This window comes from Ictalurus furcatus, chromosome 18, assembly GCF_023375685.1.
Source record: "Ictalurus furcatus strain D&B chromosome 18, Billie_1.0, whole genome shotgun sequence".
Lineage (NCBI taxonomy): Eukaryota > Metazoa > Chordata > Actinopteri > Siluriformes > Ictaluridae > Ictalurus > Ictalurus furcatus.
In genome coordinates, this window is record NC_071272.1 from 12887183 (window position 1) to 12907389 (window position 20207).

General features: G+C 38.4%; 1 protein-coding gene across 1 annotated transcript in view; it reads left to right on the forward strand.

Annotated features, from left to right (window-relative positions):
* The window catches only part of pcxa (pyruvate carboxylase a), a 173017-nt gene extending 165009 nt beyond the window's left edge, over positions 1–8008 (forward strand). The window contains exons 19-21 of the mRNA XM_053648815.1: positions 3581–3829; positions 3915–4055; positions 4721–8008. Of these exons, the coding sequence (XP_053504790.1) occupies positions 3581–3829; positions 3915–4055; positions 4721–4972 (642 nt within the window). The 3' untranslated portion in view covers positions 4973–8008. The remainder of the gene's footprint in view (positions 1–3580; positions 3830–3914; positions 4056–4720) is intronic.
* The last annotated feature ends 12199 nt before the right edge of the window (positions 8009–20207 follow it).

Genomic DNA, 20207 nt, shown 5'->3' on the forward strand with positions numbered 1-20207 from the left:
AGGACCATGTGACCGGTCTGGAGGCCTTAGTAATGTTAAGTAATATTAAGAAACAATATATGTTGCTCAGCTCTGGCAGAGTGTACAGATGAGGAATAGAATGAGAATAACAGACTAAAGGACTAAAGCGCTGCTTCAGCCCTCTCTAGGTAGAGATGAATCAAGGGCTAAATCCCACCGAAATCCCACTGGGTAATGTCGAAAACCATTAATAAATGTGAAAATGTCAGACAAGTTTAAACTAAAAGTCAACTCAGAATTTCATTACAAAATAAACCTTGGAAGCTGTTGATCACATTTAATAGTTACAGTAATCCTATTAAGAAAGGCATGTAGTTATGAGTGAAGTAAATGTTTTACTTTGGTTGATTACTTCTCATGTAGTCCTTATACAGACATAAAACAGCAAAATGAAGCTGAAAATGAAACCTATCCTGGATAAAAAACACTTTTTTTTTTTTTTTTTTTTTTTTTTTTTTTTTTTTTTTTATAAATATAAATACGTCTAATCGGTCTACAGACTCCAACTCTGAACACATATCAGTAGTTTTGAGTAGGCCTTTTCAATCAATTTTCTTTGCTTAGAGAATGTGGCATGTTGTAATTTTTCTAGTTTGCTGTTCCTTGTGCCAGATAAGTGCCAGATAAGTTCTCTCAGTGGAGTTCATTATAATGTGAGCAGTTAGTCTCTTTAATCTGACCTTGGCACTGGATGTAAAGTGTTTTGGCAGATGGCAGGTGCTTTCTAGGAGTTTCAGATTATTACCCGTTTGTTCGTGTGCACAATTCCAAGCTGCTAGTTCAACTTGAAATTGGCTAGGAAATAAAGGCTACATGCTGTTGTAACAAAGTCCAACCACGTTCAAAATATATGGCAAGTAATACTACTTGATGGTTCTAAAGCCAGGCCATCTAAAGCTTTTAAGTGTGCAAATTAGACAAAAAAAAGATTATACTGGAAAAAGTGATTAGTACTGAACTTTAAATATTTAAGGACAAACTCGTGTGTGTGTATATTAGAGGTGTGATGTAATGCCACTGTCTGATCTGTACCTGTTTACTGCTCCAAATATCTGTATCTATATTTGGATTTGTACCGGTAGTGGGTGGGGTCTACACCAGATGCCCACTGGAAAACACTGAAACAAATTTATAATAAATAATACAGGGCGACTGGAGAAAATAGTAATTTTTCATCCACAAAACATAAATAACAAATGAAATTTTATTCAACTCCTAAACTTCCTCAACCTCAGCTACATCACTCAAGTTCCTGTTTTAAGCAGATTGTCTATTTAGTCTACCTGTAGTCACTGACTAAATTAGAAAGAACGGTTTATAAAGAATTATCTTTCAAAACAATGTCCTCCCAAATCAAGGAAATGTTTACATTTGATGACAAAATCCACCTAATAATATTTGAACTTCATTTTTTGGGTTTGTTACTATATTCCAAAAAGTTCAGAAAAGTTTGCTGGACACACCATCAGAATCTACTACAAAACTGAGACACAGTGCTGCTGCAAGTGAAACTGGGAACCATTATAATGCTCCCATTTCCAGGAAGATCATCTTTTAATAATGATCGCGAATGTCTTTTTAATAATGACCAGAAACATGCTCAGTGAATTTCTGAAGACCTCAGCAGAGAGATGCTGCTCTGTGTGTAGCCTGTTTTCTGCCTGGGCTTTATGGATGAACAATAAATAAATAAATAAAAGTATATTTTATTTATCTTTTGTGACTTAAGGTAGAAATAGTTTTTTGTTGCTCAGTAAGGCGGTGTTTAGGTTGGGCTACTCGAACAAACCACTTATAAAAAAAAATTCATCTCTGTATTTGTATGTGAATTTGTATCTATTCCCAATGTTGTATTTGTATTCAGATAATCCCCATTAAGGGTGAATGAATGAACTCTGTAAATGTATAGCTCTGAGAGCTCGGTCACGCCCGCATGAAAGTAAAAACCTTGCATCCCACAGCATCTCCAGTCACAACCAGGTGGTACGTGAACCTTTCTGTCAGACTTCCTAAAAATAAACAAACAAAAATAGTGCACTTCCTCTTCTTATCTCCATTTGTATCCATTTCGAACATAATCTGTTCACTCCATATTCATATTAGGTTACATCCCTAGTGTTTATGTACGTGTTCTGTAATTGGTTTTGGTTTAAGCGGTTCCACTTTATCCCTTAGAAAATTACAGGTTTATAGAGCGTTACTGCTGATTTATAAATTACTTAAAATATTAATCCCTTGAAGCATGCAGCGATGACATTTTAACGTAACACTTTTTCTAAAAAAATTATGTTTATTTTTTTTAAATCCTTAAAAAAAAAATGTAAATACTCCAAGTGCCTTATAATGGTGCTTAGATCCTTATCAGCCATGACAGTAATCCAGCATGGTACATGGTTTTATAATGAGCAGGGATATGTTTCAGTGTTTACAAGTCACCAAGGAATTAATTATAGTACTTCACCGGAGCTTTTTGGTGCATTATTTGAGTTTATAAAAATGCTTTCAGGGTGGTGTTACTACAGTAAATTACACAATCATTAGGACATTCATAAAGCTTTACGAGTAAGGCGGAACACAAGTTTATTTACGTTCTGTAGAGGCACTTTATCAAGTTAGGAAAATATGATGCTGTTCAGTGTGTGCCTGTCTGCTTCACATTCAAGAGTGAACCAGACAGGTCAAAATTACCCCCCCTTACATGACTTCATCTCTCCATCTCAGTCACTTTGTCTTTTTCCTCCCTTACTTTAAATAAAACTGTTCTGTTTATAGCAATCTCTAGCATTTTGCGCTTGTCAGCAAGAGGTGCTGAAAAAGCTCATCTTCCCCATGTGCCATTCATGCTCCAATTACAAGCAGCTTCTTCTGTGCAAGATCATTTGTTTCCCCAACAAATGTGTGTCCCTGTACTTTTGTGCATGGACTGTGCTGTATTTTACAGTAGATTGGCTGATTTATTGCACACACTGGTTGAAAATAAATAGGACATCTGCTTTGTGGATAAATGTGTTCCTTTGCATTGCCCCACATTCTCAGCATACAAATAAAATATTGTAAAATTTACCAGTGCTCAGCTTTTATCTCCGTGTTTGCGTATGGATTATGGATAAGTGTTTTATTTTAGCCCGCAGCATGTTTCAGGGCGTTTCCTCCACCATCGTGCAGTAAGGCATAAGCGAAATCCACATCAAATATTAAAACTTCTTTTACACTTGTAACAGCCACCACTCAAAGGATATCCTTAAGGAGTGCTATCCAGCTGAGTCGTCTAGCCCTTAAATGGAGGCAAATGGAGAGGAAAAGCGGGGAGGATTAATTGAGCTCGCTGTAATGACCGTATATAAATATTTGTATAGTTTTGTGCCAGGCTCTGGGGGATTATAAGCACTCAACACCAGACATATGTGCATGTGGGTCCTCTATGCATGAGTGGTTGGAAAGGAGAGCATACAGTCTCTTTCTAAGGGAGGCTTTAAACTACATTACAGAGAGATTCCTATGTTGCCGTTAATCCTTGTCGGATTCTGTGGAGTCGTGTAACAGATCGTGTCTGGTGCAGGTGTTGAAATCGCTGCCTCGTATAGAGGGTCGTCCAGGTGCTTCGCTCCCGCCGATGGACTTCATGGCTTTAGAGAAGCAGCTGCGTGAGGCACATGGTGAGGACATCACTCCAGAGGATGTGATGTCAGCAGCCATGTACCCCAAAGTGTTCCAGGAGTTCAAGGAGTTCACCAACACCTTCGGACCTGTCGACTGCCTCAACACCCGCCTCTTCCTGGATGGGCCAAAGATCGCAGAGGAGTTTGAGGTGCGGTTCTGTCTCATATTTACAATGCAATATTGCACGTCTTGCCGTACATATTGATGTTTAGTCTTTTTAATATTACATTCAGGTGGAGCTGGAGAGAGGGAAGACTCTCCATATTAAAGCTCTGGCAATGGGGGATCTGAACAAGGCTGGTCAAAGAGAGGTCTTCTTCGAGCTCAATGGTCAGCTGCGGTCTGTCCTGGTCAAAGACACCGTGGCCCTGAAGGTATAAGTAGCTGCTTTGCTGAATATTTTCTGGGAGACAAATCCTTGACTTCACACTGTAGTTAATTTTTTGTTGTGAGATTCATTTTTCATTTTACTTTGAAATCTCACTGTACTGGGAGGGATGTGTTACACCCTAAACTTTATTAGGAACACCCACACATTCATGCTGTTATCTAATCAGCCAATTCAACAAGGTGTTTCAAGGGGTTTAAAAAAATATAAAATTAAAATCTAGAGACGTGTGTGTGGGTGTGTGAGAAATTCCCCAGAGTTCATTAGTTTCTGAAATACTCAAACCAGCCCATCTGGCACCTACCACGATCAAAGTCGCAGAGATCACACTTCATTCCGATGTTTGATGTGATTATTAACTGAAGCTCTTGACCTGTATCTGCATGATTTTATGCATTGTGCTGCTGCTCCTGATTGGCTGATTAAACAACTGCATGAATGCGCAGGTGTTCCTAATAAATTGGACAGATTTCCAAGTGCTCAGGCCAGTCCAGTGAAACACTTTGCCGAGTTCCGCACCCAGACCACAGTCTGCCATTTGACAACCCCTGCTTCCTCCTTTATGTCTCCTTTTTTTTTTCTATTTTTATTTGGTGTCATGTCCTGTTAGTATAGGCGATAGTCTAACTTCCTCTCTGTGTGCTCCTGCAGGAGATGCATTTCCACCCAAAGGCTCTGAAGGACGTGCGAGGCCAGGTGGGAGCGCCCATGCCAGGGAAAGTGGTTGAGGTCAAGGTCAAGGAGGGCCAGAAGGTGGAGAAAGGCCAGCCTCTGTGCGTCCTCAGCGCTATGAAGATGGAGACGGTGGTGAACTCGCCGCTTTCCGGCACCGTGGCTAAAGTTTACATCAAAGTCGACAGCAACCTGGAAGGTGATGACCTCATTCTGGAGATCACAGAGTAAACCAAGCAACATCGCAAAAACATCCAGGATACAGCTTGGAAAATTGCTATCAGCTTCCGTATGGGGCTTTATACAAGCACAGAAACACACACGCGCGCACACACACACACACACACACACACCAAACGCACACACACATTTTGAAGATGTATGCACAGATTTTACAAACTGAGAGTGAGGGAGTTCAATATTTAGTCTTAAATGATCATAGTTATTGCCTAATGTATCTGGAAATTGGTGTTTGTGCACTGGATGCAGAAGAGTTCTTGTTTTTTGTGTCATCTGAATCTATTTTACATAATCACCTGTCATGTGTAATCACCAAAGCTAATGATCCATGAGCTGGAAACTAGTGTTACATTAACATTGAGTGTCTCTGTTAATGTTGATGTCATTATGTCTTAGAAAAATGTAGAAATAGGATTGTTGTGGTAAAGAGATGTTTCATTAAGAGAAAGATCATGCAATAAATGAAAAGTGTGTAATTATGAAATTATAACTCAAATCTGCACAAAATTAAATCAAAAGAAATATACAGTAAATAGCATCTAATTTCTTGTACCGTATCCTTTTGGGTGTTGCCTTTATTCCTGATTAAACCAAAAGAGAAATGAAAGTGCCCATGTAAACCTGCACCTTTCTGCCTTTTTCTGTTCAGTTGAGCTTATTTCAGACTTTTTATTGTTAGCTAATACACTTCCAATCATTTAACAAAATATTAATTTTTAACTTGAAATAATGTCATGGTGAATATGATGTACAGTATATGTTAGCACTGAGAGCTCTGCTGCGATTTACCCAGAATGCATTAGTCAGCGCTAAAGTAGTGTCTGGCTGGCCTCTGATGAATTCTGCCATTCTTGGCTGAGTTTCAATCATCACAATGAGCATTGATGATATGAGGTCCCATGAAACCCTGGAGTCTCAGAGCTCATGCAGAATGCAAAGTTAGCAGGAACCTCGTTCCCTAGCACTGGTTTCGAATTATCGTTCCAATTTGCCCCTGAATGTGAATATCATACCAGTCCTGTTACATTCCTCCTGGGATCAGGCGCACCATGTTTTGGCCTGCAGAGCTGTGTTCCCTAGCTTTCTTTCCTTTTCTGTCGCTCACTATAGCACTGCCACTGGAGGTTTCTCATTTGAAGTGTTGGTTGTTTTTTTTTTTTTTTTTTTTTTTTTTTTTTTTTTTTTTTTTGTAGCTGGGAATCAAATGCGAGGCTTGCAAGAGTAGTCTATGGAGAGCACTTAACACCGTGCGTTCATACACTTGAATAGTGGCAAATTTGTAATCCGTTAGGCAACACCTGGAGTGCCTCGGTTTCGGCTGTGGAGTACTGTTAAATTGGTGACTAACATTTAATCACTATTGCTGTCTTTTAACCTTTTAACATTAACATCTCAACACAGTTGAAGAGGTCTGGTGTAACCATGTCGACCATGCTAATTGTAATCTAAAGACACAACTAAAACGCATGCTACAACTGTAAATTGATGCTATTGTAGAATTGAACTTGTTGTCCCACCATGCACTAGTGAAAAATAAACTGGAATGGCTGCTAAATAAGTTTTTTCACCCTGATGTCCCTCCAAAGCATCTGTAGTGTATGTGCAATGCTCACAGAGAAGAATTTCACATGTTTCCCCGTGCTGAGAAATCAACATCAAAACCCATTTGCTGGAACTCATAACTGGAGTCTAAGAGCAGTTGTTAAATTCTATCAAACAGCTTTAAGAGTGCAACCATTACACCAGCAATAAAGGTGCAATTATGAGACAGATGAGAAGTCTTACCAAAGCAGTTCTTGTGCAGATTTATATCGCTTTCAAACACATTGGCAATACAATAGGAAGCAGTTCTGTTTACTTTTAATTTCCTGAAGATTTGCAGTATCCGTGAGCAATCTTGTGGATAGTGATGACTAACTGTAACTGCAAAATTTCCACACTATAGAACGTAAGCCACTACTGAGTCCACTTGTTTTACTTGTCTTATTAGAGCATTATTATTATTATTATTTTTAAACTGTTTTGTCAGAAGTTTGGGTTATGTTTTGTGGCAGAGCTCCAGATACTGTCTGTATGTAGTTCCACACGTTCTCCCCATATTCACATGGGTTTACATATTCACTGGTTTCCTCTCACCTCCCAAAATCCTGCTTCAGGTGGTCTTGACTGTGCTAAATTACCCTTAGGTGTGAATCTGTGAGTGCACTGTGTCCTGCATTGAACTCACCTCGCATTAAGAGTGTATACCCACCTCACACCAGGTTTCCCAGGATAGGCTCTGGATCCACCATGACCCTGACCAGGATGAAGCACTTCCTGATATCTGAAAAAGATTTCAACCAATGAATAGCTTAAGTAACATATTAGTTTGAACTTAAGAATAATAGTTTAAAAGAAAGTGATTTACTGCCCCAACAGCTACCCTTAGACTTCCATCGTTGGTGGTTAGGTTGAACTCTGTTTTCTCAGTAGAGAGAAATGTATCGGGATGTGTTGTCTGTATGTGCTGCAGTCCATTTAAAAGGAAAGGGTGTACAACTGCTCGTTTATGTAGTTATCCAGCCGACGTCTTTCCACTCAACTTTCCAGTTTTGGTATAGCCTCAGAATCACCCTGACGGGCGTGAAACCCGATGTGGTCCTTCTGCTGTTGTAGCTGAAGATTCATGTGAAGGTTCGATATGTTGTGCGTTCTGAGATCACCACAGTTGTAAAGTGTAGTTCTTTGAGTTACTGTGGACTTCCTGTCAGCTTGAACCAGTCTGGCTATTCTCCTCTGACCTGTTTATTGTGAACATTAACAGAAGCTCTTAACCTGTATCTGCATTTTATGCACTGTGCTGCTGTCACGTGACTGGCCAATTGGATATAGTAACTTCATGAATCAGCAGGGGTCCAGTGAGTGTATGTGGTAGATACAGATTGGGGTGAGAATTTCTGTCACTAGCTCATCCTTAAACCTGTTTACTAATCATACTGACATGTCTACTGAACATTGTACAGTGTTCTCTCTCTCTCTCTCTCTCTCTCTCTCTCTCTCTCTCTATATATATATATATATATATATATATATATATATATATATATATATATAAATATATATAATAATAATATAAAAATATAACATTACAGTATGCATACTATATTCCTGAGGTGAAGAAAGGCTCCTTTATACATTTGTGAAAATCTCAAAAATGTCATGACTGATCACTTGTAATTGGTCCTCATTGTGTCATTAACTTATGTTTTTCTTAAAAAGGTTTAAGGCACCCAAAAGAAATACGATGTTTTACTTGCTGTAATGAGTTTTACTAAGCAACTAGTGTTTACTTCCTGGTTTATGAGGGTTTTAACAAATGTAACACACGTGTTTCAAAATTCCTACACTTGTTTCAAGTTGAAATTAATTTTGCTAGATATGTATACATTAATAAATGGGATCATGCTGGACAGAATTGGAACTAATCTTACAGGCTTGTCGGGAATGATGGATTTAATAGTGTTTATCTCAATGTACATTTATTTCCCTTCCATATGTTGTGTTGATGATTTGTTAGAGTTTATGCAAATACTAATTCACCATATCCTTTTGGTCTATCTTGTGTGGGGGGGATTGATATAAAATAAAAAGACTGATGGACTGACTGCTTGCTTCCTGTTACTTGGATTTAAATGCCTACAGTGGGGTCCATGCTTCTATTCTATTCTAGTTCAAATGCATCTATTCTGCATTTACATGAATTTCAGAATTTTTTAGTATTTGGTATTTCCCTCATTTGTTTAAATGAGTGTGCACTTAAGCTGGTATGGACTCGTTACAAATTCCAGATGCAGTTAGCTTAAATCCTTGTTATTTGATCCTGTAATTTGACATAAGGGATAAGACCCAAATGGTTGTTAACATAGGAATAGTGCAGAATAATGAATAGTCAAGATATGGATTCAAGATGTTGTTTTAAAGCTTATTGTTTTAAAATTCTAAAACCTTGTTTGTTTATTTCAGTGTGGTCTCAGACTTGGACCCCGCTGTATATAAATGGTATGAATAGTATAATTAGATATGAATATTTGATGCAACATGGATGGGAACAAGAGGGGGGAAAACATTGTAAAAGGAAACGCAATAAGTGGGTTTTTATTACTGCCTCAATGATCAGTGGCCTTGTGGTCACATGATCTATAATGGCTGAGGGAGTTTATTGATCAACTGTCAACTTGGCAGCTCTTTAACCGTGGAAAAGTGAAAGCATATATGGGGGGGGAGAGAGAGATCTGGAAATGAATCACCAATCAAAGAATATTAGCATGGGTAACATCAAAATGCAATGTGTGTGTGAATCAGAACGAGCCACTTCTGCTCAATTAGATGTTCTTTATGATTGCCAGAAATGACTGAAATGATGCGTCCACAAGCGCAGTATGACAGGCAGCGTGGGGTTTAGTTAGAAATGATGGATGGCTCCTCCTGTCATGGAATACCTGTGGGGGTAGGTCTGTAGAATCGATCTGGAAAACGAATGCAGGCTTGATCTGAAGATCCTTTTTATTTTATTTATTTATTTTGTTTTATTTTAATCTTTTGTTGCACAGAAGCTCGACAGCAAATACAGAATATATTAAGAAAGCGCTGCACTTTGGACATATGAAAGGTCATTTTAGAGTTGTTTGCATTGATTTGTTTTCTCTCTTAATTAAATATCGGTTTTGTTTGGAAAGGTAGTAAGCCGAGATTAAAAATGTAAACATTGTGAGTAAAATGATGGGAAGAAAGCAGATGGTGGGTAAATTCAATGATCTTACCAGACACAGGCCCAAAGTGGAGTGTCATTTAATTAGAAATAAATCTTCTTTAATATCATTTTAATCAAGAAACCATGCATTTGACCATAATTAAATGAGTAGCAGGTACAATTTCTAGCAAAAACTCAATGTGATTCACTAGCACCCATGCTAATAGAATTAACCCTCCTATTATGGGGGGGGAGTTGTATCCATTATGTTATGGGTCAGGATGACTTCCACAGTTTAAATACAAACAAAAAAACAGCAAAGAACAAAAACAGTAAACCTTTATTATTGCTTGTCTGAGACAAGCCATAAGATGAAATATTTGCATACAAGATCATGACCCTAAATGAGGAAAGTCCAAAAATTTCAAAGAGAAAGAGAGATTAACCAGTATTTCAGACACCTCAAATGTGGAAATGGGTCAAATTGACCCATAACATAATAGGAGGGTTAATGTCATTCTAATGATTTACTGGTTTTATATACAGTGGGGGAAGTAAGTATTGAATGAGTCAACATTTTTTTTTCAATAAATATATTCCCAATGAGGCTATTCACATGAAATTTTCACCAGATTTTGGTATTAACTCAAGAAATCCAGAAATATAAAGAAATCCAAACATTAAATCCATAAATAGTTGAGTGTAATACTCAATACTGGAGTGCTGCCTCCAAGTGTTTCTGGATCTCTTTCCGAGTGGTCCTTGGCTCTTGGGCTACTCTTCTGACTATTCTTCTGACTCCCTGGTCAGAAATCTTGCAAGGAGCTCCTGTACATGGCCGGTTGATGATGGAGTGATGTTGCTTCCACTTGCGGATAATGGCCAAAATGATGCTTACTGGAGGATTCAGAAGTATCTGATGCCATCAATATGTTTTGCAACAATAAGGTTGTGAAGGTCTTGGGAGAGCTCTTTGCTTTTACCCATCATGAGATGTTTCTTGTGTGACACGAATAGCCTTTTTATAGACCATCAATTTACTAACCCAGCTGATATTAATTTGCACTGATATGAGGTCTAATTACTTTCTAACTACTTACTGATTTCAGCTGATTCTTTGCCTTGCCTTGGAGAACTGCTTTTTCTTAGCGTGTTCAATACTTTTTTCCTGTGTCATTCCACTTTATTACACATAACTTTATGGACTTTAATGTTGTGAATTCTTTATATTTCCAGATTTCGTGAGTTAATACTGATGTCTGGTGAAAACTTCATGTGAATAGCCTCATTGGAAATATATTTACCGAAAAAAATGTCGACTCGTTCAATACTTATTATCCCCTACTGTGTATGTATGTGTATATACATACATACATACACACACAGACATTATAATTTTGGTAACAGCACTGTACTTTCCAAGTGACCATACTAGTCAATATAATTGTAAATGAAGAACAAAAGAAGTCTGGGAGGCCTTTTCTTCTTCCCAGGAAATTCAAAAGATGAAACTTCCTGTTGAACATGTTAACTTTAGAGTAGAGGTTGACCGATTGATCGGGTTTTGGAGATTAATTGGTACCGATAACAGATTGCTGGAACTATCAGTTATTGGCAAAAATCTTTTACATCATTATATTACTTCATCAATGCTGAAAGGTATATACAGGTTTTAGAGCAATATGTTTCTATCCAGAGTCCATCCAAATCATTGAATTCTGTTTTTAATTTACATTTTACACAGCATCCCAACTTTTTTGCAATTAGGGTTGTGTGTGTGTGTGTGTGTGTGTGTGTATATATATATATATATATATATATATATATATATATATATATATATATATATATATATATACACACACACACACACACACACACACACACACACACAGTGTATTATTTATATGCAATTCAATGTACACTAAACACAATTTGCAATATTTAAATAATACAGTGCAGTATACAATATCATAAATTGCATATTAAGTCAATTAAGAGCAAGAAGAGATAAAACCCATCAATTAGACAAAGGTCAGAAAAAAAGAATCCCCTTGATGTTCTGTCCCCCCACATCTGAAATGATGGCTACGCCCCTGTTTGTCAGTCATATCAGCAGACGCTCACATCAATGCTCCTCACGCGAGTGTGTCACTACAGATCATGTATAATGATCCTCTCCTGCTGTCATCTTCCAACGCCATCCGTTCTTCATTATCCATTCTCTTTCCTCTCCTCTTCTCTCTTTTACTCCCCCCACCTACCCTGAATCACTGTATCTCTGCGGGCTGCCATCTTCCAGCTCTCATTAAGTATTCAAGGATGCTTAGAATGCCTCGGCAGCACCTGTAGCTACAATGATGAATTAGATATGAATATTCAGAGTGTAACCCTGCCACTGTCCAATGACCCTAATGTCAGTTATTAAAATATTTATGACCCCCAAGTAAGCTGAGCTGCACTTTCAAAGCGGCATGAGCCCCTCCTGGATAAAATCGATGAGTTTAAACAAAGCCACGATCAATAACAGCACGATCTGCAGCAATTCCCTTATCCTAAAACGCTTTTTAAAAGGTCTTAACTCAGTTGCTATTACGCTTTGCTTTTGTGGATTGTATTTGACTCGATTATCTGAAATGCTACATTATGCTTGTTGTTTGTGTCTCCTTGTTCTTGTCCTTGCTCAGGATCTGAACAAAAAAAATAAAGTACAATCCACTTTATGGGTGTGAGTGTATGAAAACTTGTTTCTGCCATATACAGTGCATCAGGAAAGTATTCACAGCATTTCATTTTTCCCACATTTTGTTATGTTACAGCCTTATTCCAAAATGGATTAAATTAATTATTTTCCTCAAAATTCTACAAACAATTCCCCATAATGACAACGTGAAAGAAGTTTGTTTGAAATCTTTGCAAATTTATTTAAAATGAAAAAAAAAAAAAGCACATTTATGAAAAAAACACAATTATGAGATACAAAAAGCTGCAATTGAGGGAAAGCTGCATACAATCCCCTCTGAAAATATTGGAACAGCAAGGCCAATTCTATTGTTTTGGCTATACACTGAAGACATTTTGGGTTTCAAAAGATGACTGAGACAATAGATCAGAATTTCAGCTTTCATTTCCTGATATTTAAAGCTATAATGTGTTAAACAACTAAGAACAGTGCATCATTCATTTGATCCCACTCATTTTTCACATGATTAAAATTACTGGAACATGTGACTGTCAGGTGTTTTTTGTTGCCCAGGTGTGCCCTGTTAGCTTGACTGTTTAAACAATGAATAGCTCTGAATGTCTTCTCTTGGTTTGAGCCCTAGGTTTTGCCTATGAAGACTGTATTTGTTGTTAAAAAGGATAAAGCAACAAGAAGACCAGAGAGCTGTCTATGGGAGAAAAGCAAGCCATTTTGAAGCTGAGAAAAGAAGGAAATCTATCAGAGCCATTGTACAGTCACTGGGCGTAGCCAATGCTTTCCGCCATTCCAATATTTTCAGAGAGAAAACTGTATATTCCTATTGTTTTGGTTTTGTTTATTGGAAATGGAAGCACCAAGTCACAATTGTGTAATATTAACAAGCAATTGCAGGATTCAAAATTTGTAGTTGTAAGATATAAAGTAGCAATTGTGTAAAATCAGCCTGCATGTGCCACATAATTGTATGAAAACTCGCAGTTATGAGACAACTGAACGATCTTTTGCATATATTTAATATATTGTGAGACATAAAGTCGCATTTGTGTTATAACTCATTGTTAGAAAAAAAATCAGTAGCCTGAAAAAGTCACAATTGAATTTGTGAGAAAAAAAGTTGCAATTATAAAATATTAACTCATGGCTGCAAGATACTTTAAAAGTCCCAATTGTGATATTAACTCACAATTGCGATATAGTAACTTAGCAATTACGATAAATAACAATTATAAGATATAATCTCGCATTTCCAGGACAATCACTCACAATTATGAGATACAAAAAGTCACAATTGACTTGAAACTGCATGATAAAAAGTCACAATTGTAAGATAAATCTGCATAATAATTTCTTTTATATGGCAGAAACAGGCTGTCATATGTGAGTGAAATTTGATTGTGTATGTGTTTGTTTTTGTGTGAACCCGCATGCATGCACAAGATAATGTGTTAATGCTTTTTTCCTCCCTCTCTTGCCCTCAGGGACAGCTGGCTGCACTATTCAGTCATCCATGGCTGTTCTGGTGGCGAGACAGACCTACTCTCCTCCTGTGCTCTATTTTTTTGTGGTTTGTCATTATTACATGCTTGGCTCGTGTTACTGTGGTACAGCTCTGGTCAGTGGGCCATAGGGTTTTGCTAAAAAAGAGTAGGGAGAGACTAGGCAGAGCATTGGTGAACTGCTGCGGGAAGGCTGAAGGACCTGCACTATATCAATGGAGGACAGATACCTAATTTGCTTGATTTGTGTGCTTTCAATATGCACCCATTTGCTTAATTTTCATTTGTGACGGCCAATTTATGAGCTTTGTTTTCATGCTTTCACATGCAAGCAGCTCTCTATGTGCACAGGTGCTCTGATGGAAAAGGTCATGCTGTGCATTAACACTCTGGCTGAGGGCTGTGTGAAGACGAGTGGTGTGGGTGGTGGTGTTTTTATTTATTTTTTGGATATAACACGTTTGATTGCTCTGAGGTCGCTGTTCTCCAATTCTTTGCATGGCCAGTCTTTTCTTACAGTACATATGCAAGTACTGAATTTTGAACCCAAGCAGTCAGGGGCAGGATGAGATTTTCACTTTAGCAACATTTTCAATGTAATTGTAATTTGTTTGATTCCCATCTTCATATCATATGTATTACAACAAAATCATTGTTGTCTGGTGAACCCTCATCATTAAGATTCACAGCATGCTCTACTCCAACATTTAATTAGTCATTTGCCATAAGATCTGCTGGAGTGCTAAGGGGGTGGTCTTTCCAGACCTGCTCTCGAACATGAAGTGTTTGGGATAAGTAAGTATTAGAGATAATTAAGTCTTACAGAATAATACATCATCCTCATAATCACAACACACAATGCACCTCTGTTTTCTTCACGCTGTTGTTGACGAGCTCAAAATTACAAAATTGACCTTCAAATATTTACAGCGGTGGAAAGAGTACAAAACACAGTGTGAAAAGTATTGCTATTGTAGTAATAATTCATTTGAGTAAAAATAAACAAGAAAATAAGTCAACTGGTGAAAAATGACTTTAGTAATTAATGTTCTATACATGAGCAACACATTCTTGAAGAATTATGTGAACTAACCAAGTGAGCTTTGCTGAAGTGAACACCACCTCCATTATCAATAACATATAAAGAAAGGTAATATCAGCTGGCTGGCTAACTTAAGCCAGCTTCACACTTTATGATTTTGGCCACGATTTGGTCGTCTGTGACAAACTTTGAGAATCCTAAAAGATTCCTATAATCCTAGGCCAAAATCTTTAGTCTTTGATAGCTAGTTTGACGTGTTCCCCGACAGCCGATTAACGGCCGTTGCGATCAAATTTTCCCTCTGATTAAATTCTGGCAGTGTCAGAAGGTTTGAACCACAGACCATACGTTTTTCGTGTCTTGTCTGTCGTACAGTCTGACTTTAATGACAGCTGAGATCCTACAGTGTGACATGGCTGACAGCAGGGACCATGCTCGTACAGTCTGACAAGCAACAGTTGCAAAGGACTATTAAAAATTGCAGTGTGCATCCGGCTTAATATATTTTTAATACTGTAGATTGCTTGGTTTGTTAGCTAAACTGAGCTAGTTAGCTTGTATTAATTCATACATGTTTCTAGCTACATAATTAAACTATCTAGCACATATGCCCTTTATGCATTATCCTGAGTGTTACCTACAGATTTTAGCAACAGTTAGGGATGCATTGTCCTTAACCATTACAGGACAATAAGCATACCTAATAATCTCTCTCTCTTTCTTTCTCTCTCTCTCTTTCTCTCTCTCGTGCTACACATGCTACTCCTGAGATACCAGTGATCCTGACCTCTTCTGCTCTCCTGACTTGCCTGATCCATCCTGATGCCCTACTTCTGGTTGGAGTTCTCATCAATTGGAAATCAGTCGCTGTTGAGGATGACCCCACACGGTGCAGCCTAAATATCATTGAGATTGCTGAGGATGATACCACTTAAAAACCATGAAGATGTTTTTGGACCACACTTCATATGAACAGTTAGGCTATGATGGATTACAACTGCTATTATAGGTTTAGGACTGCAATTACCACAAACAGTTTTGCACTCAAATCTCCATCAGTAAACAGTGGAGAAGTTCAACAAAACAGACTATATGTGAAAAGTGTAATGAATTTCCTGGTTACACAGTTGCACTTTTTGACCATGTAGTACACAGTTATAGAGGGGATTTATTTATAATTGCACTATCCAGTGTCACACAGGTGAGTATGGGTTCCCTTTTGAGTTTGGTTCCTCTCAAGGTTTTTCTTCATATCGTCTTCATGAAGACGAGGAGTTTTTCCTCGTCACTGTCGCCTCTGGCTTGCTTATTAGGGATAAATTCAAACATTTCAAATATATCCTGAATTTATATATTTCTGTGAAGCTGCTTTGTGACAATGTCCACTGTTAAAAGTGATATAAAATTAATTTGAATTTAACTGAATTGAAGATATATTTAACACAACAAGAAATAGCTACTGAATATCGAAGTGACATTTTAGGATTAATACCAAGCTTTTATAGTGGAAAACATAAAAAAAAAATCTCGCTTGCTAGTCTAGCTCACTCAGCTAGCTAATGATTTACCTGTACATGTTTCTGCAGGATCGAAGTTGAGTTGTGAAATGCTGATATCATTATCACACTCTTTCCTTTGGAGCATTTAAAAATGTACATAGATTATAAATTGGGCTGGGCTGCTCATCTGTCTCCACTGTCTCAGAGATTACTGCTGCTGACATTTGGGAAACTGCTTTATTTTGATTACTGTAGGTCTCAAAACTGAATTCTTTAAAATGTGCACATGCTGTCTTTTAATTGCATTACAGCGTTCCGGTGTTAAATGCATTATGGGTTTTTTTAGTAATGGTAAATATATATAGCAAAGTTTAATGTTTTATTTAAGTGAAAAGGAGAGGAAAGAGAGAGCATAGCCATCCCGTCCACCCAGAGAGCAAGGCCAATATTGCTCCCTTGGCTCCCAGCTCACAGATGGCTGTGGAATCATTGGGACTTGAAATTTCCCAACAAAGAGGAAATGCTTTCCTGTCACACCACTTGGGAGTATATATTTTTTTAACCTACATCTGCCTAACTTGGTTCAAAATGGCTAGTTACATATATAACTGTAGTTCTCTGAACCCAGATAAATGCCAGGGTTTGGAAACATTTGGAATACAGTGAGAAATTTCCATGGAAAGAGGGCTCTATGATAGTGGTACCTCATGCAAATACTTATAGGTTATAGGTTACTTTGTGGTTTTCGTGTATTTAGACAGGAAGGTATCCAGGTGACTGCACTTGGGAGGTATCCAGAATTGATAGAACTTTGAATTGGAATGCCTAACGTTAGAAGGCAAACATTGCAAAGCATCTTTGTTTTGGGGTGATGAGGATGTACAATAGCCACACACAGGCCTGTCACTGCATGGCATGAATTACATCTGATAAGCTATTATTTGAAAAGGAAGAGTCTTTTGGAACCAGTTCAGCCTGATTAAATCTAGAATTAGATGGAAACCACCATCCTTCCTCTGAACAAGGATGCATGTTGAGTAGAACCTTTTGCTGTAAACTGTGGGCTCTACCTTTTTAACTGCACTGCTGTCTGGAAATAAACTAACTGATCTTGTCAGAGCAACAACTGTCTTGAGGTCTGATGTGGATGAGATCCAGAGGCCTGAGAAGGTTGGGTTGCTAGTGGCAGAACTGGAGGTTGTATCCCTGCAACACTGGCATCAGGACCAACTAGTCTTGTCCTGTCCCTGTCCAATGTTTTCATTTGTAGCGTCAGCCCTGCCAACCACTGGCCTTCATGGGGACGTTCTTCTAGCTCTGTACAGGCCCAGCTTCACAAGATGGAGGGACGCCCATGTGCCTGCTAGGGGCCTTAAAGAAAGACTCTCCCTGCCTAAGAGTCTCCTTGCAAGTCAAGCAGACCCTTTGGGGGCACGGAAAGGGGTTACAGGGATCTAAAACTTCCACTTGAACAGTCTTGGTTTCATCATTCTGATCCTTGCAACTGAAGCACACAGGGCAAATTTGACAGAGCAGATCTTTCAGAATGGTTTGTGCTGACCACACTTAAACCAACTTGACCAAGAATTGGCTCATATCTTGGCCTAGGGCCTAGGTTTCCCACTGTTACAAGAAAGGTGTTCATCAGCTTTATCACAGCATTTACAGTCAGCTCATTTGGCTGACGCTTTTATCCAAAGCGACTTACAATTGAGACAGGCTAAAACTGAGCAGATGAGGGCCTTGCTCAAGGGCCCAACAGTGCCAGCGTGGCGATGCTGGAATTTGAATCCACAACTTTCTGATCAGTAGCCCAAAGCCACTGAGTAACCACTGCCCACAGCAGTAAAACAGCTAACATTTTGCCTTTGTATGCTACACACAATGCAATATCACGAGTGCTCACTAGAACGTTAATAGTGTGTCTGCATTTAGCACTTGGACAGCACAAATCTGGACATAGTGCTTTGTTAACTGGTGTTATTCTCTGCCCTCTGAGTCAGGACCAGATCTGTTGTTCGTTTATCCTCAGTAGTGGTATAGTATTTGACGTCCAGCAGCTCAATACAATTGATTACTTTTACTGTACAACCAAGCTGTGATAGAGCGGGAAGCATGATCTGCACTGGCATCAGCCCATTATATTTTGCATGCATTGTTCAGAGGTTGCAGGTGCCTAAAAATAGACCGCACAGGGAGTTAATCATGATTAATATCTGTGAGGTCTATTTTTTGTGTGAAAATGACTAATTTCCTTGCACTGTATCACAGGGAAACGTGCAGCAGAGCCTCAGCGTGGAGAAGGACAGAGCGGGATTGTGTCTGTCTTTGGTCACCCACAGCAACAGGAGCTTTTGTATTTCAGCCACGTACTTGACAGTCCCACATTACAATGACTCATGAGATTTAAATGAAAATCCTGTTCAGGATGAATGAAGTGATTAGAGTTACAAGCTGCTGCTCTGCATCCTTTACACATGGCTTTATAATAATGTGCTTTTGTGGAGGAGGGGAGAGGTATACACCCTCTGTATCGTTAATAAATCCTCATTAATCTGGCTGGATAAGAGCGTGTGTGTGTGTCAGTGGGTATTACATTTTTGCACTATACCTTTGTGTATGAATAGAAAAACATTTAAAATCACTGGTTTTAGCCCTTTTTGTTTTCCATTTTGCCATGACCACAAAAAGACAACCCAGACTTGAGAAAACAAGTAGCACAGCAGCTCCTCCAGCTGGTTATTTGCCAGCTACACTCTAACAAAAGATTTTTTAAGCCTTCCACAATCACCTACAAGTTTTGTCATGCAAATATGGAGTTGCTGGGCTAATTAGGTGCTGCCATCTTGGATAGGTCACCCTATTGACTACATTTACATGTACATCAAATCCCCTTTAAGTTCTATATTCTGGTTGCAGCCATATTCCGTATACAATGTTTATATGGGTACAGGCAGTGGAATATTCATGGACTACGTTTACATGGACAGCAATAATCTAATTATTGACCTTATTCTGAGTAAGACAATATTCTGATTAAGGTGTTTACATTAGTCGCTTCCTTTCACGTTCCTGTTTTACATAGATCGATTAACGTTACACGTCATTACGTCCCCATGCCACGCCGGCCGATGTTCCCTCCAGAATTTCACGTATTGACATACAGTTCATCTTCGTTATGGTACCATATACAGTTTTGAGTGTTTAATTTTTAACTTTACAAAAGCTTCAAGTGCAGTTAATTATTTGTCATGCTATTCACGCAAATAGATGATTGCTTGAATCCGTGGGCTGCGTCTGAACCCACATACTTGTATTTCACCTACTATATAGTGAGTAAATATGTGGTTTAGGATGTAGCTGTGCTCTCTTGTTTGCCATCAAACGGTTGAGCACTGCCGTGTGTGATCGTGTCCTGTCACAAAATGCAGTGAAAACTCCCACATGACATTAATAGTGTGATTAAGGTGTGTACATATCTGTAATGCACATCAATAATGCAACTAAAATAGGAATGCTCCACATCTTAATTCGATTGCGTTTACTTCAAGTATGACTTTAGTCAGATCAAGGTCATCAAAAATCGCTGTTTACATGCTAGTTTCTTAATCAGAGTACGGTCTTAATCAGGTTAATATCGGATTATGGTTGTCCATGTAAACGTACTGATGGATACATGATTGCTGTAAGTCTATTTGCTCGAATTTCCATTCCTAAAAACCTAGCCTACAGCTAAGCATCTGTTAGCACCCACAA